The 16,712-nt window shown below is 37.6% G+C and overlaps 1 protein-coding gene across 9 annotated transcripts in view; it reads right to left on the bottom strand.

Moving 5' to 3' along the window:
• PMS1 (PMS1 homolog 1, mismatch repair system component) overlaps positions 1 to 16,712 on the bottom strand; it is a 92,570-nt gene that overhangs the window by 16,223 nt on the left and 59,635 nt on the right. For all 9 annotated transcript variants that reach the window (XR_014265179.1, XM_082467013.1, XM_082467018.1 and 6 more), the window contains 3 exons: positions 11,810 to 11,932; positions 11,115 to 11,258; positions 10,074 to 10,966 (listed from right to left, as the gene is read on the bottom strand). Coding sequence is in view for 8 of the 9 variants with exons in the window: in XM_082467013.1 (XP_082323139.1) it covers positions 10,074 to 10,966; positions 11,115 to 11,258; positions 11,810 to 11,932 (1,160 nt within the window). In the remaining variant the exon portion in view is untranslated. The remainder of the gene's footprint in view (positions 1 to 10,073; positions 10,967 to 11,114; positions 11,259 to 11,809; positions 11,933 to 16,712) is intronic.

Below are 16,712 nucleotides of genomic sequence, written 5' to 3'. Positions count from 1 at the left end.
GCTATCGATTAGAATGAACTAAAGACTAGCAGAGATCTTCTACAACTAAAGATATAAAGAAGGAACCACAATGAGATGGGTAGGAGGGACGGAGTCGTGGTATAGTCAAGACCATACCTCCAGGGTAGAAGACCCACAAACGGGAGGATGATATCAATCACAGAGCTTCTTTCCAAAGAGCATAGGGTCTGAGCTCCACATTAGGATCCCCAGCTTGGGGGTCCTGCACCAGGAAAGAAGACCCCAGAATGTTTGGCTCTGAAGGTTAGTGCGGCTTACTTTCAAGAGAGTCAGAGGGCTGAAGGAAATAGAGATTCCACTCTTAAAGGGCACACACAAAATCTCACACACTCCAAGACCCAGGGCAGAAGCAGTAATCTGAAAGCAGCTGGGTCAGACCCACCTGCTGATCTTGGAAAGCCTCCCAGAGGCAGGAGGCAAATGGAACTCACCTTGGGGACACAGATACCGGCAGCAGCCATTTGGGGGAGCTCATTCTACCACGTGGGCACCAATGCTGGTAAGCACCATTTTGGAATCCTCCCTCTAGCTTATTAGCTTTGGGACGCAGTCCTGCCCCCAGCCACCAGCCTGTCAGCATCAGTACTGGGACACCTCAGGCCAAGCAGCTAGCTGGGCAGGGACACAGCACCACACACCAGCAGGCCAGCTGCCACAGGACCCGAGTCGACAGCCCCCTTAGGACCCGGCCCCATCTACCAAAGGGCCCGGGATCCAGCTCCCCATACCAGTGCATGGGCACTAGCCCTGGGACATTCAGCCAGCCATTGGAACTGGTCCTGGCACCAGCAGGCAGAGACCAACTCTAGGACCCCACAAGGCCCTGTAGCTGGAAACCCTAGGACCCAGCTCTGCCCACCAGGGGTTAGACAACAGACCCAGGACATCTTGGGCCTGGGCCCATACACCAGCCCTGGAAACTCTAAGCCCTGTACCCAGGAACCCCAAGATGCAGCTCTGCCCACCAGTGTGCTGGCACTAGCCCCAGGACCCAGCCTCACTCACCAGTGGGCCAATACCTACTCTGGGACACCCCAGACTCCACAGCTAGCCATGTCAGGAACTGGGCCCACTCACCAGCAGGCCGACAGCAGCTTTGGGACACCACAACTATACAGAAAGCTGTGTCAGGAACCACCTCTGCCTACCAGCAGGCAGACACTAGATCAAGGAACCCCAGCTGGCAGCCAGCCATCTGGAGACCCAGCTCCACCCACCAATGGGCCAGGACTAGCCTCGGGACCCCCCAGGACACCATAGCCAGTCAACTCATGACCTGGCCCCATCTACCTGTGGGCGGCCCACACCAGTAACCAGAACTCCTCTGGCCATACCAGGACCTGGCCCTGCCCACCATCAGCTGGCACCCTTTGTATAAGGCAGGGCATGGTGACCAACTGAAATGGGGCCAGCCACAACCACCAGCACACCCACAGTGGTCAGCCCACCACAACAGAAGGACCCACACAACCCACATAGAGGGCACCACTAAAGCATATAGCTCTGGTGACCAGACAGGAGTGTGCTACTGGGTCCCATAGGATGTCTCCTAAAAAGGCCACTTCTCCAAGATGGGGAAATGGAATGAACCTACCAAATACATAGAAATAAAAACAGCATATTAGGCAAAATGAGGCAAGAGAGAAATATGTTCCAAACGAAAGAACATGATAAAACCCCAGAAGAACTAAGTAAAGTGGAGATAAGCAATCTATCCAATAGAGTTCAAGGTAATGATCATAAAGATGCTTAAAGAACTCAGGAGAAGAATGGACAGACACAGTGAGAAGTTAGAAGTTTTTAACAAAGAGTTAGAATATACAAAGATAACCAAACAAAGATGAAGAATACAATAACTGAAATGAAAAATACACTAGAAAGAATCAACAGTAAATTAGATGATACAGAGGAACAGATCAGTGAGCTGGAAGACAGAGTAGTGGAAATCAATGAAGCTGAACAGAAAAAAAGAATAAAAAGAAACGAGGACAGTTTAAGAGACCTCTGGGAGTCTCTTATGTCAAGTGCACTAATGTTCTCATTATAGGGGTCTCAGAAGGAAAAGAGAGAGAGAAAGGGGCAGAGAACATATTTCAAGACATACTAGCTTAAAATTTCTCTAAACCTGGGAAAGGAAACAGACATCCAGGAAGTCCAGGATGCACAGAGAGTCCAAAACAGGATCAACCCAAAGAGGACCACACCAAGACACACTGCTATTAAATTGGCAAAAATTAAAGATAAAGAGAGTATATTAAAATCAGCAAGGGAAAAGCAAGAAGTTATGTATAAGAGAATTCCATAAGGCTATCAGCTGACTTTTCAGCAGAAACTCTGAAGGCCAGAGGGAATGGCATGATATATTTAGTGATGAAAGGCAAAAACCTACAACCAAGAATACTCTACCCAGCAAGTCTTTTGTTCAGATTTGAAGGAGTGATAAAAAGTTTGACAGACAACCAAAAGCTAAAAGAGTTCAGTACCACAAAACTAGCTTTGTAAGAAATGTTAAACACAACCAATAACTTGGCGTGGATGTGGAAAAAAGGGAACCCTCGTGCACTGTCGGTGGGAATGTAAACTGGTGCAGCTGCTATGGAAAACAGTGTGGAGATTCCTCAAAAAATTAAAACTAGACCTAACATATGATCCAGCAATTCAACCTCTGGGTATTTATCCAAAGAAAACATGATAAATATAACTAACATCAATGTATGTTGTATATTAAAGGCGTTAAGAAAGTAAATCCTAAGAGTTCTCGTTCCAAGGGAAAAAAATATTTTTTTCTAATTCTTTAATGTTGTATATATATGAGATGATGGCTGTTCACTAAACTTACTGTGGTAATCATTTTACGATGTATGTAAGTCAAATTATTGTGCTGTACAGCTTAAACTTATACAGTGCTGTATGTCAGTTATATCTCAAGAAAAAAAACAGAGTAGATGCCTAAAAATTTAAAACATTAATATTTTAAATGAAGTGACTACTAATATTTTAAAAATTATCAACATTTAGAAAATGCACTTTGTCAGAAACACCTTCATCTTCAGTATAGTTGAATATTTTTGTTTCACTTTCACATTTACTTTTGCTTTTGCATACTGAAATAAGTACAGTGTTCTTTATTCTGCTAATCTATGCTAAGCACAATTTGCCAAGCTGCTTTCAAGTATTTAATCAATTTCCTATGCAATACTCTGGTCTAATTTCTTAGGGAAAAGCACCAAGAGATGGGCAATGGAATCTTTTTCTATCAAAACATCACTAACTCTCAGGGGAAAAAGTACTAAAATTCAATGAAGGATTAAAAAAACCCTTTATAATAATTAAAATTTATTTTAAATCTAGGAACATAAAGCACTATCCAATACAGCAAAATTAAAATGCAGTCCACTTAAATAAAAAAGTAAATTCCAGCTATATGTGTCTACAAGAGTTACACAGCACAGGGGAAAAAAAAGACAGATAGTTTGAAAGTAAAAGAATGGAAAAGATAAACCATGCAAATCGTAAGCATAAGAGCAGCTTATAGTAATATACGATGAAATAAATTTCAAAACAAGAAATAATACCACAGATAAGAGGAATATTTCATGATGACCAAAGGGAATCATTAGGAAGGTGAACCAATCACAAATGTGCATGGATCTAATAACAACAAAGCTTCAAACTATGTGAAGCAAAAAATTACAGATCTAAAAGTAGAAATACATCCAGAATTACAGTTGGGGACTTTAATGCCCTTTCCTTAGGAACTGACAGAATTAGACCAAAACATAAAAATCAGTAAAGCCTTAAGAAGATTTTAGCAATACTATCAACTACCTTGACTTAATTGTCATTTTAGAACACTACATCTAACAGCTACAGAATTCAGATTCTTTTTAGGTGCCCATTCTTCAAGATATGCTGCTGGGCATAATTCTCAATAAATTTCTAAAGATTTAAATCTAACAGTATTTTCCCTGTCCATGACAAAATTAATTAGAATTCAGTAGCAATAAGATATTTAGAAAAACTCCAAATATTTGGAAACTAAGCAACACAGCTTTATTCATAATATCCCATATCTGGAAAGAGCACAATGTTCATCAACTGGAGACTGAGAAGACAAATTGTGGTATACTTATACAACTGAGTATTACTTACTGATTAAAAAAGAATAAACTATATGTATACATTCAACAAACATGGATGAAAACTACAAAAATATTTTGTTGAGGGGAAGAAGCTGGACATAAAGGAGTACATATCATTATGATTTTATAAATAAGAAGTTTAAGTACTGGAAAAACCAAGCTAGTGTGACAGAAATCAAAATAGTGGCTGAGAATGGAGACTGGCTTGTAGGTGGCATTAAAGAACTTTCTGGGCTGATGGAAATGTTCTATATTTTGTTTGCAGTGGTGGTTTCATCGGTGTACACACATGAAAATGCACTGAGCTATATATACATTTAAGATCTATGCATTTCACAGCAGCTAAATTTTACCCAACTTAAAAAACCATTTAAGGTACAGGCAACTAAAAAAAAAAAAAAAAGGAAATAATTAAATAAAACAATAAAATAAGGAGTCAATTTCAGATCTGAGGAGTTCCTTAAATATGTGCTGTAACATCAACATAGAAGAAGCAATTCCCTGAGCACAACAAAAGAAAACGTACATACATTTAATAATTATATTCTAGTAAAATTAAGATCACTATAATAATAACACTCAAAATAAAAATTATATGATTAAATTTGTAATGGTTTCATAGCTAAATGTTAATTTTTTTGTTACTATTTATTTCTCATTTTAGAGTCAGCAATAAAAAGACAAATTCAAATAAACTGAACACATCCAAACCATCTAATTTAATTCAGTTTCAAACAAGATAATGGACCTTTTAAATTATACTGGGTAAGGGCTTCCCTGGTGGCAGAGTGGTTAAGAATCCGCCTGCCAGTGTAGGGGACATGGGTTCGAGCCCTGGTCCAGGAAGATCCCACGCACCTCGGAGCAACTAAGCCCACACGCCACAACTACTGAGCCTGTGCTCTAGAGCCCGCGAGCCACAACTACTGAGCCCACATGCCACAACTACTAAGCCCACGTGCCACAACTACTAAAGCCCGTGCGCCGAGAGCCCGTGCTCCGCAACGAGAAGCCACCGCAATGAGAAGCCTGCGCACCGCAATGAAGAGTAGCCCCCGCTCAGCGCAACTAGAGAAAGCCCACACGCAGCAACAAAGACCCAACGCAGCAAAAAATAAAAATAGATTTATTAAAAAAATAAATTATACTGGGTAAAAAGAGGTCTTTTCTTTTTGGTTAACAATAATAGAAGTAAAATGAAACTTCTGGGGCCAAAGACAGCAGTCTGGTATAGTGGTTATATCAACCCTTTTCTAAAAAATTGAGATACCTGGGTCCCACCCTCAGAGTTTCCAACTCTCCACACCTAGGCTGGAGTTGGGCAGCACTGTCTTTAAAGAGCTCCATGGGTGATCCTAATATAAGCCAGAACTATCTGTGTTCAGCTAAGTGTACTACTGGCTAAGAGCATAGACCTCAGAGACAGACAGACTGCCTGGCCTGTCTTTGCCATTTAGTAGCTCTGCAAACCTAAGCAAATGATTTAACTTTTCTATGCCTCAGTAAGCTCATCTGTAATATCTAGATAATCTACGTCTACTTCATGGTTTTTTTTTTTTAAGGCTGCACCGTGCAGCATGTGGGATCTCAGTTCCCTGATGAGGGACTGAACCTGTGTCCCCTGCACTGGAAGTGAGGAGTGTTCACCACTGGACGGCCAGGTAAGTCCCTCTACTTCATAGTTTTGATGTGAGGAATAAAATGAGTTTTAAGTACTTAGAATAGTGCTTGGCACATAGTAAATGATAATAAATGTTCGCTATCATTATTTTCTATCAAGAAACACCTATCTTATAATGAACGGGGCACACAATTGACTAAACGTTGGTAATTATTTGAGCAACCTTGCTAAAAAATTCTTTAAATGCAGTTTTAAAATTGAGACTAGAAAATGTTATTTCTAATCTTAAGAAACTCTTAAGAAACTGGCTGAGTTCTATTGTAGATAATATATATACATTTTTAAGGAGAAATTTGAGTAGTTATGTACTAGGAAATAAAAATAATACTACTGGGAGAATGGAATTAAATGTTAAAAGTGAGACTAAAACACAGGAAACAAGCACGTTATGTAATTTGTACTCAGCATATGTTTGTTGGATAAAGAAGTGTTAGCTGGATGAGAATGTATAAAAGCCTTTATTTCGCTGTGAACTAGATGAATGAAAAATGCCTCTTTTGGTTACTGACCAGGCCACATTCATAATTTTTTACGTTATTTTCTCCCATTTCCCCTTAGAATCTGAAGTTCTGGATTATAAAACACAAAATTTTCAATACAGTTACCTTCAATAAGTACTATAAATAAGTATTTTTAGCTCTTGGACATTCAAACTCAAGATTTTGCTCCTACAGTGGAAAATGAGTTCAAGATGAAGGTTACCATTTGTAATTAATTATAATGTGCAAATTTTCACATATGGTACTAATCTTTTGATTTATTCAAGAAGTCAATTTAATTAGTTCCTTGGGAAATATAAAAAGTTATGTCCAAAGGAATATTAAGTAAATGTTAAGTAAAAACAGCTGTTATTTTCAACTTTATATCATTAAGGGATTTAGTAACTTGAACAAAAAATATTAATTCTGATTTATCAGTAATCAATTCAAATGTTTCTGTGTCTCAAAATTACATGTAATTATAAAGTTTATTTACCATTTTTCAATAATATCCCAATTACGGTATTGTTCTAAGTTATTTTAAGTAGAAATATGTTCATAGCTACTACAAATGAATGTTCAAGTTCACATCAATTGACTGAGATCCCACTGGGAGGACACAGTGGTTTCTAATCCACTAGAGTAAAGGAGAAGAAAGCAAGGGGGAAAAAAAAAAAATCCAGAAGGGAAAAATTTTAAAATGTAGGTACCCTCTATTGCAAAGTCTATCCTAAGCTCTCGGTAGAAAACCCTGATCCAATGTCTTATTCAAAACTGTTTGAACCTTCCATGATCTGACCTGCCTACTCCATCTTTCTTTATCACACTCCCCCATAATCCATTCCTGTCATAAAGGGCATCTTTCAGTTCCTCAATAATGCTGTTTTCCTTCTAGCTTCTGGGCATTCTTACATGCTGTTCCTTCTACACAGAAAATTCCCTACACCATTTTGATTAATTTCTATTCAGGGAAGCATTTCCTGTCCCATAGATATGATTAAGCCCAACTGCTAAGTATTTTCATAACTCTTCTGTGTTCCTTTTATTTAAAAACTCTTCATATTCTATGATTACATTTGTTTAATAGTGTCTTCCTCACTAGACGGCACTTTTATGAGTAGTAAAAGTATGTTTTATTTATCATTTATCACTGTATCTGAAATGACTAGCTAGAGTACATAAGGCCTTGTACACAGAATGTCCTCAGTAAATAGTTCCTAATTGAAAGAAACAAGGAAGGGAAAGAGAAGGGAAGGGAAGGGAAGGAAGCAAGGGAGGAAAGAAAATAGGGAAGGAAGGGGATGGGAAAAAAACAGGAAACAAGAAGAGAAAAAAAGGGAAGAAAAGGAAGAATGGATGGAAAGACTGATTATCTGTAAAACAGGAGTCTACTCTCATATCCCTTAACACTCCTTGTAGAATTTAAGACCATGGAAAGAATTCTAAGATAAAGACCAGAAGAGAAATGGTAGTTAGTGTGATTCTTGTGTTATAACATTTTTACTCTACCTTTTCACTAATCCTGATTTTGATTCCCAGACCCCTGGCTCTGGAAGATTCTAATAGAGCTTTCTGTGACATACAGTAAGCTCTCTGATCCCAAGATACCTATATTTTCTTCACAGGTTTCTATTTCTGGCCTCCAAATTAAATTTAACCTTGAATAAGCAAATGAAAAATAATATCAATCACAATAGAGAAATTTCCTTTTCACAGATTAAAAACTCTGATTAACATCATGAACAATTACTTACTATGTGCTAGTCATTTATCTTGTATCATAACACACAATATATCTTATTTAATCTTCACAACAATCCGGGAGATACTGTCCACACATTTTTACAAAAAGCTATCAAAGACAGGAAGTGAGGTTAGAGCACAGGTGTAGCTTCAGAGGCCTGCTCTTGACCAACAATGCCTCTTTTGTATACCTTATGGCAATAGAGAAAATTCTGAATTCCAGAATATTGCCTGATGATTAACAAATTTTTAGATGAGACCTATTAACCATAACCCTTGTACCTTAACACCTTGGGGCCTGCAAGGAGAAACAATGCCGACATTCCTTGAAAGGGAACTGGAGTAGTACCTGCTATTGTGAGGCTGCAAGGGAACAGCTACCTTGAGCTGTTCCAATGTCCATACTTCCATGAGAACTGGGAACATCTATGCTTTTTTTTTTCTTTTCTCAGACAGCTCTCAATTCATCACCTCCCTGGTCAATGCAATTCAACTTTTGAGGGCTTGCTGTATTAAAACTCAAGTGCTCTCATCTTTAAACTGAATGTGTCATTTATGTAAAACAAAAGATAATTAACAATGTGTGAACCTTATTTGCATCCTAATTCAAATAAACTTTTAAAAAATTTGACATTTATGAAATAATTAGAAATTTGAACAATGAAGATTAAGGAATTCATGTTTTAGAAAGTGATAACAATTTGTATTATGGCTCTGTTTAAAATAAGAGTATCTTTATCTTTTACAGATATATATTAAAAAACAAAACACAACCACCATCCCCACTTAAAAAAAAAGATAGAAGTTAACTTGCAGAGGTTTTGCCTATTGGTGTGTTAATAGTGGTCTTTATTACTTTAAATTAACAGTGTCTTTATAAGATTGAAAAGCTAATGAAAAAATTAAAAAACAATTGGTCAAGTATCCATGTAGTTTATCACCAAATATAAGCTCTGGATGACAGGTTACATTTTAAATTTTTTCCAGATGTTTGACATAGTATTGCGATGCCTTAGGTCAGGGGTCCCCAAACCCCGGGACACGGACTGGTATCAGTCCACGGCCTGTTAGTAACTGGGCCGCAGAGCAGGAGGTGAGTGGCAGGCAAGCGAGCGAAGCTTCATCTGCCGCTCCCCATCGCTCGCATTACCACCTGAACCATCCCCACCGGCCCCCACCAGTGGAAAAATTGTCTGCCACGAAACCAGTCCCTGGTGCCAAAAAGGTTGGGGACCACTGCCTCAGGTAATAATATGTGACTGAAGTATAATTGCACTCTTTCATTTTCTTGTGAGCTAAATCACTCAAAACATAGTATTTTTTGTTTACAGCAAGTGCCCTAAGTCAATTAGAAACACCCCTCATATTTTTTTGGAATATTTATTCAGATCATCTGATCTAAAAATGGCAAATAATATGTAGTTATTTTAATCAAAGAGATCAAACCACCTATTTACCTAGCCCCCAAAACCCACCATAGTTTATAAGTTGTCAATAAATAAAAGATTTTATAAGAAAGCTGTGAGTTATACTGAATAGGAACAGTATTAACATCACTAAATTAAATCTGTAACAATGTTACAATTTTTGTATTGTGTTACATATTTTAGAGACCAATTTAAAAAGGGAATAGTCAAGATCTTAAAAACACCACTGTTCTAATGCAAAAGGTTAAAAAAGAAAAAGTCCTGTCATAAGATTAACGTAAACATAAAAAAGAAATAGAAGAAAATGGTAGTTTTTAGTTAAGAATGGAAAACCTTTAACTACAAACTTAAATCAGAAAGTAGTTAAGGCTTGTACCAAAATAAAAAAACAAACAAACCCCATAAAAACCTCTAAATTAACAAAAAAGTGATGCCAAAAAAGGTACTTTAGTCAAGCCAAAAGCCGTTTTCCATTCTGCTTTTCCATAAATAAGTTAAAAAAAATTTTTTTTAACCCAGTGAGTCATATAGAATGGAAATATCTGAGCATTCAGGTCCCATGAAAGCTCTGGAAACTTACTTCAGTTTTTCCTCTTCACTCAATGTCTTCCACAGTTCTTCAATTTGTACTGTTGCATCTTCCAAACTGGTCTTGGAATTGTCTGTGAGAAACTGAGCACGATGATCTTGAACAAAAAGGGCGCTTGCTGACATGGGTTTCTTGATTACTCGATTGCTAATTAAATCATAAGCTGTAATCTGTCCAGATTTGTTATCTACCACATTTGATTTTTTGTTATAGGAACTTTCACTGAAATTCTTTTGTTCAGGACTTGGGTTATTATTATTATTACTTACTTTACATGCTAAACTTTCGTAAGGCACTAAAATTTTCACAGGTTCAATGTTTTCTCCTCTTGAATCTTTAAGTGCATTTCCCTTGCTCCAGTCATCTACACAAATTTCCAAAGACTTCTCAGGAAGTGCTTCTTCCTCATTTTCCCCACTCTCATCTATATGGCCTTTACTGCCATTTTCTGATTGGGCTTGCTTAACAGAACCTACAAAACAAATTTCACTATATTCCTTTTGGGTGTCCTCACATGATAAATCATTCATTGGGATCTCCTGAAATGTATTTCCACTGTTCTTATCAATGCTAGAATTTTCACTATTAAAATGATCATCATAATGGTCACCAGTATGCATCTGACGATTCAAACAATAATTAGTGTTTTTCCCAGATTTATCATTATGCACATCATTCTGGAAAGGAATGGCTGAAGTATCAACATTTGGATAATTATTTCCAGATGTTTCCATCGTAGTAAAAAGCACATCTGTTTCTGTTGTTTTACTAACAACCATGTCATCTGAGGAAACATCTGTTTTATTACTTTCATAAGAATTTGTACGAGGTAGTGATCCATAATAAGTTGTCATCAGATTTTCAAGAGCAATCAACACAGATTCCTAAAAATACAAATGAACAAATGTTAGAGGAAATTATGAAAATAATATTAAAAAATCTACAGAAACAAGCAAATCTTTTTCATATCAGGTTAGGACTGCGTAAGTTTATAAATAGCATAAATACAAAAAAAAATCTGAAAAAGATTACCTTATTCTGTAATAATACTTGACTTTTATCTGGTGTTAAATTCACATCTACATCAGCTGTAGGAACATCAATTTTCAGAAAGAAAATGGGATACAAACGAGTAGATTCCTTTAGGCATTTCAGATTGTAATAATGTCGGATTAGCTAGAAATATATGTAATGAGTGAAAGACAAAAAAGAAAGACATAAAAAAAGATAGTATAGCCATCTTTAAAATACCACCAAAAGAAGCATATTTAACTGAGAAACTGAGTGGTTGTAACTGCTTATTAGGAAAAGTAGTATCTAAATAGTAATGCTCATTTAGAGGCTTTGAACTTACATAAAGCACAAGCATTCATTAAGAAGTACAAATATCCAATGCAACTGGCTTCATGGTTAAAAGATCATAGTGTCATGGATGTTTTGAAAGTCCTGGGTTCAAATCCAAATTGTGTTACTTCCTCGTTATGTGGTCTAAGATAGTCACAAACATTTCAGTCTCTTCACTATAAATAAGGATAATAATTCACCACAGAACTGTTGTGAAGAGTCATATGTAAGGTACCTAGCACAATGCTTAATAAATGATATTGTAACTATCTTTCCTTTTCCTTATTTTGGAACAAATTCTTAGAAGTAGTCCTTATAAGAAGCTGACAAGTGACAGAGTTTTTATTTCTGATCCAAGTGATACTTTTTCTTAAAAAGATTACCTTTAATATATCTTTTTGGTGTACTGGTCGACTGTTTATAAAGATGAAACTCCTTTCTGGGGTTGAAAGACTTGTGAAAGAGTGGTCTGCATCATGCTTTGGAAGAAATCCACTTAGATAAATCTATAATTGTAATAAATAATTACAGAATTGATATGCAATGTCAATGATAAATGTGATTCCACGGGTCTGGCTATATACATTAAGAGGTATAAAAAAATTGAGACTTCCCTGGTGGCTCAGTGGTTAAGAATCCGCCTGCCAATGCAGGGGACATGGGTTCGAGCCCTGGTCTAGGAAGATCCCACATGCCGCAGAGCAACTAAGCCCGTGCGCCACAACTACTGAGCCTGCGTGTCACAACTACTGAAGCCTGCACGCCTAGAGCCCGTGCTCCGCAACAAGAGAAACCACCGCAGTGAGAAGCCCATGCACCGCAACGAAGAGTAGTCCCCACTCGCCGCAACTAGAGAAAGCCCACACACAGCAACGAAGACCCAAAGCAGCCAAAAATTTAAAAGTTTAAAAAAATAATAAAATAAGTAAAATGAATTAAAAAGCCTAAATAACACTGTATATTTTTTTTAAAAGGTATAAAAAAATTAACAAACAAATGGATTTTCATCTTAAGGTCTAAAGAGCCATATATTTCCTGATAACCATGTCATGAGCATTAACCTTAAATAAATTACTGAAGCGTGTTAAATTGGTGTTCTCAGCCTCTGACTCTCCCTTTTTGCAATTCTATTTTAAGGAAAAACTGGCATTCATGAGAGTTTCACCAACGGGCATATATCCTATTGTCATAGGACATACAGCATAAATACTGCTCTCTGCTCAACCTGATCTTCTTTCTGTCGTCTAAATATTTCTTTCCTCATACTGTGACTTTCCTCTGGCTCTTTATCCTTTTCTTTTCAGCCACCGTTTTCTGTAAAGAAGTGGCTGTTTCTATCTTTATTCTGAGTATGCCAGGAAGTCAATCTGACTGGGTTTTCATTACTGAGGGAAAAAAAAAAATCTTTTACTCTTTGATACATTGCAGCATTGTACTTTATCTTCATTTTTGTTTAGAGAACTATTTTACATATGTTTGAAGAGGGAGAAAATAAAGAAGAATCCTAGAAAAAATACCAGCGAGAAGATTGATTTAGGGAACAGAAGGCAAGGAAAATGCTCCTACTTTTACTTTTAAAGGTAATACAGAGAATTGTTAGGAATACTGGATAGAGCCAGACTGACATGATTTAAATCCCAGCTCTACTACTAGTGTGATCTTGGTCAAATTATTCAAAATACAGGCCTATAATAATCTCTTATCTGAAACAACTGGCATCAGCTGTAACCTGTTAAGAAACAGTAATAATGGGAAAATTTCAGCTTAGGTTTAGAAAAGCAAGAGTGTCAGTGGGGGTGCTATTTTTAGTTAAGCAGAAACCATTAGGCTCCTTACCAATGTATTCTGCAGGCTGCCACCTATGTCTATGGCTATCCCTGCCCTTGGAAATAAGTGTTTAAGGAGATGCAGTACCAATTTTAGAACACTAAGCACATTACCGTCACAGTGCCAAACTGTGCCAATTAAAAAAAGTTAATAAATAAACCTAGATAATCCATTATAAAATGAAAATACTTAATTAACTGTAAAACTTCACAAGACTTATAAATGGTTGTATAATTTACCAAGTAACATGAGACCCTTCTTAAAGCACCTGCTGAGCATCAGGGAGAGCCTGTTTAGCCCCTGAAAGACTTATTGGGCTTGTTGATGGAAAAAAAAATACCCAGAATAGGGAAGAATGAAAATTAAAATGAAGAAAAAATTGGTAATATTGCTCGTGTTTTCCTTCCACACCATCTTGGCTGGCCACTGAATAAATACTATTACTTCCGAATACTGAGCTTTAAAAATGGCTTAAGACAACCTTAAGAGCTAACAAACTGTAAGTTATATGGAATAGTAAAATCAAATGGCAAAGTCTTATAAAATGCTATAAAAAGTGAAAATCCATCTAGTTCGAGTGAAGAAAAATGTCTGTAAGAGACCAAATCAGTGCAACAAAATAAAAAATTAGATAGACCTTATAAGATTCTATACCCAACTATTAACTAAATAGCAAAACAAAAATCAAAGGCAAAATATAAACAAATAATTCTCCCCTGATTGTCCTTCAGCTATGGACCCCTCTCTCCTTCCCTTCATCTCCAATATTCTATAACCTGGCTTCTACCTCAGTGACCAACTCCAATGGACACTTAGTTCTACCCTTACCTGACTCTCTACAGACCCTGATACCAATGACAACTCTCTACTTTGAGAAGCATGACACTGCTTCAGCCTTCTCTTTTGGTCTTTCCGTTTCCTCTCTGACACTTCCTCTTTAGTCTGGTTTGCTGGTTTCTCTCCCTTTGCTTACAGCCTATAATGATGATGGTCCCCCTGAGTTCCATCATCAGACCCTTTTTTCTTGCTCTCCACTCTCCCTGAGTAATTTCATTCCCATCTATACACATACACCAGTGACGCTAAGATACAGACGTAGAACCTTTATTTCTTTCATCCCCCAATGCTTACTATCTTTAACTAGCTGTCATACAAATCTTCTCAATCTCACCACATTCAAAACTTGATAAAATATTTAAGCTCACTTCTACCCTGCTGTCCAACTAGCTCCTCCTGTATTCCTTTACCATGATAAACAGCCCTGCCCCCTACCCAGTTTGTCAAACCCATCTCTTCTTCTCTGCCCCGATTCTGTTGAAGTAACCTTGACATTCTCCTCTTTCGGTAAACCTCTAGAACCCTATGGGAATTATGTTTCTAAAGTAAAAATTTAAGTACTTCTGATCAGGACAGTGGAATAAATTCACACTTATTAATAATTCCCTTCTCTCCATCCCAACTGCAAATACATAGCAGTGATAGATAAAATAAATTTTTACAAAAATTTTTAAAGACCTAACCATTTAAAAATAAGACAAACATAAAGATGTTTTGAATGCTAAACATAACAGGGAGTGATGGAGGAAATCAAAAGCCCTTACGTGCTCTATGATCAGAAACCAGCTGTATCAGAAAAAAAAAAATTGTAACGATGTGTGATTATGGATGTAACTAGGCTTACTGTGGTGACCACTTCACAATGTATACATATAACAAATCATAACACTGTACACTTGAAATTAATATGTCAACTGTATATCAATTAAAAAAAAAGAAACCAGCTGGTCAATTGGAAATTCAATTCTGGTATGGAAATCACATATAGTTAGGGGATTTAAATCAGTCTTTCCCTTTGAAATGGGCAAATTTCTCCTCCCACCCCCACAAATGTTTAAAAGATACTGTGACCACTGTTTGGAGCTGCTTGCAAGGATCACCAGAAAGAACAGAGACAACTCCAAAACCAAAAATAAGGTTTAGCCAAGTCAGCTAGGAAAAAGGGTCTGCAAAATCTTGGCAGGACAAAAGGCATGAACTACTAATATTAATACCTAGTTTTGAATTGGAGCTGGGAGGGCAGTGGTATCTGCCAAACTATGGGAAGGGAGGGGAAAGTGGGAGGGAAAAACAAAACAATAAATCTGCATTCAAAGTGATTTTGTAAATTAAAATTTTAAAGCATATAAAGTAGCAGAGAATGAGAGAATATTCTCTCAGGAATAAAAATGATAGAGCAATATGAAAATGACTGAAATTAGTATGTGTACCATGCTTTTAAAAGAGTAAATAAAAAACCATTATTATTTTAAAAAAACGCAGAAGATAAAGAAATCAAAACTGGTACCTATAAATCAAGTTTAGAAGAAAGAACAGAAAAGTAGATATTGTTTTGGTAATAAAAATCAGGCAGCACTGAGGAATTCACCCAGAACTTAGCATGGATTGATGCAGAGCTATCAAAGAGAAGATAGATGTCAAAACAAACAAACAAACAAAAAAACCAACTTGAGGAGTTCCATCAAACCAACGAAGCCACACTGGGAAACTCCATAAGAAATGCCACCACAGCAGTGGTGCAGCTGGGATCACCATCCGTAATTAGGAGATTCTTCCCATATGGAGTTGCTATAGATAAGAAAGGGACCCTCAACATTACAGAAACAGATATTATGAAGATTTTCTGCACCCAAGGTTCCCAATGACTTATGCATCTGCCACCCCAGTCTAGTGAAGGGCCTTGGTGGCCAAGTTTCACAACCTGAATGTATGCAATGAGGACAAAAGTGAGGTGAGAGGGGCAAACATTAGCAGTTGGTAAACAACTTAAGATTGATTTTGGCTAGGAATGACAATGGGTCAAGGAAACTCTGAAAGCCCAGAAAGCATGGAATGGTGATGGGTAGCTGGTGGCAACATAAATACAATACCCATTTAGACACACAGTGCATGAACAAAAGAGAGATTTGGTTGGATGATCATTCTCACTAGAGAGACACTCAAAAGTCTGTCCTCCTGACAACCCACTGAAGTGGTACTACTCAGCAACACATGGTTTCCAAGTTCCCTCATTTCCCCCATGCAAGAATAACCACATGAAGGTGCAGCAAAGTTTTGGTTATCTGTCAAAGATTACCAGCAGCCCTTGTACAATTCTATCTCAAGAGAAAGTTTAAAAATCAATGGACATGGGGCTACCTGGTGGTGCAGTGGTTAAGAATCCGCCTGCCAATGCAGGGGACACGGGTTCGAGCCCTGGTCCAGGAAGATCCCACATGTCGCGGAGCAACTAAGCCCATGCGCCACAACTACTGAGCCCACGTGCCACAACTACTGAAGCCCGCACGCCTAGAGCCCGTGCTCCGCAACGAGAAGCCATGCCAATGAGAAGCCCGTGCACCACAAGGAAGAGTAGCCCCTGCTCGCCGCAAACAGAGAAAGCCCGCGTGCAGCAACAAAGAC

This window comes from Balaenoptera physalus, assembly GCF_965194825.1.
Source record: "Balaenoptera physalus genome assembly, chromosome: 6".
NCBI classification, from domain to species: domain Eukaryota; kingdom Metazoa; phylum Chordata; class Mammalia; order Artiodactyla; family Balaenopteridae; genus Balaenoptera; species Balaenoptera physalus.
This window is presented reverse-complemented; position numbering and strand designations above follow the sequence as displayed.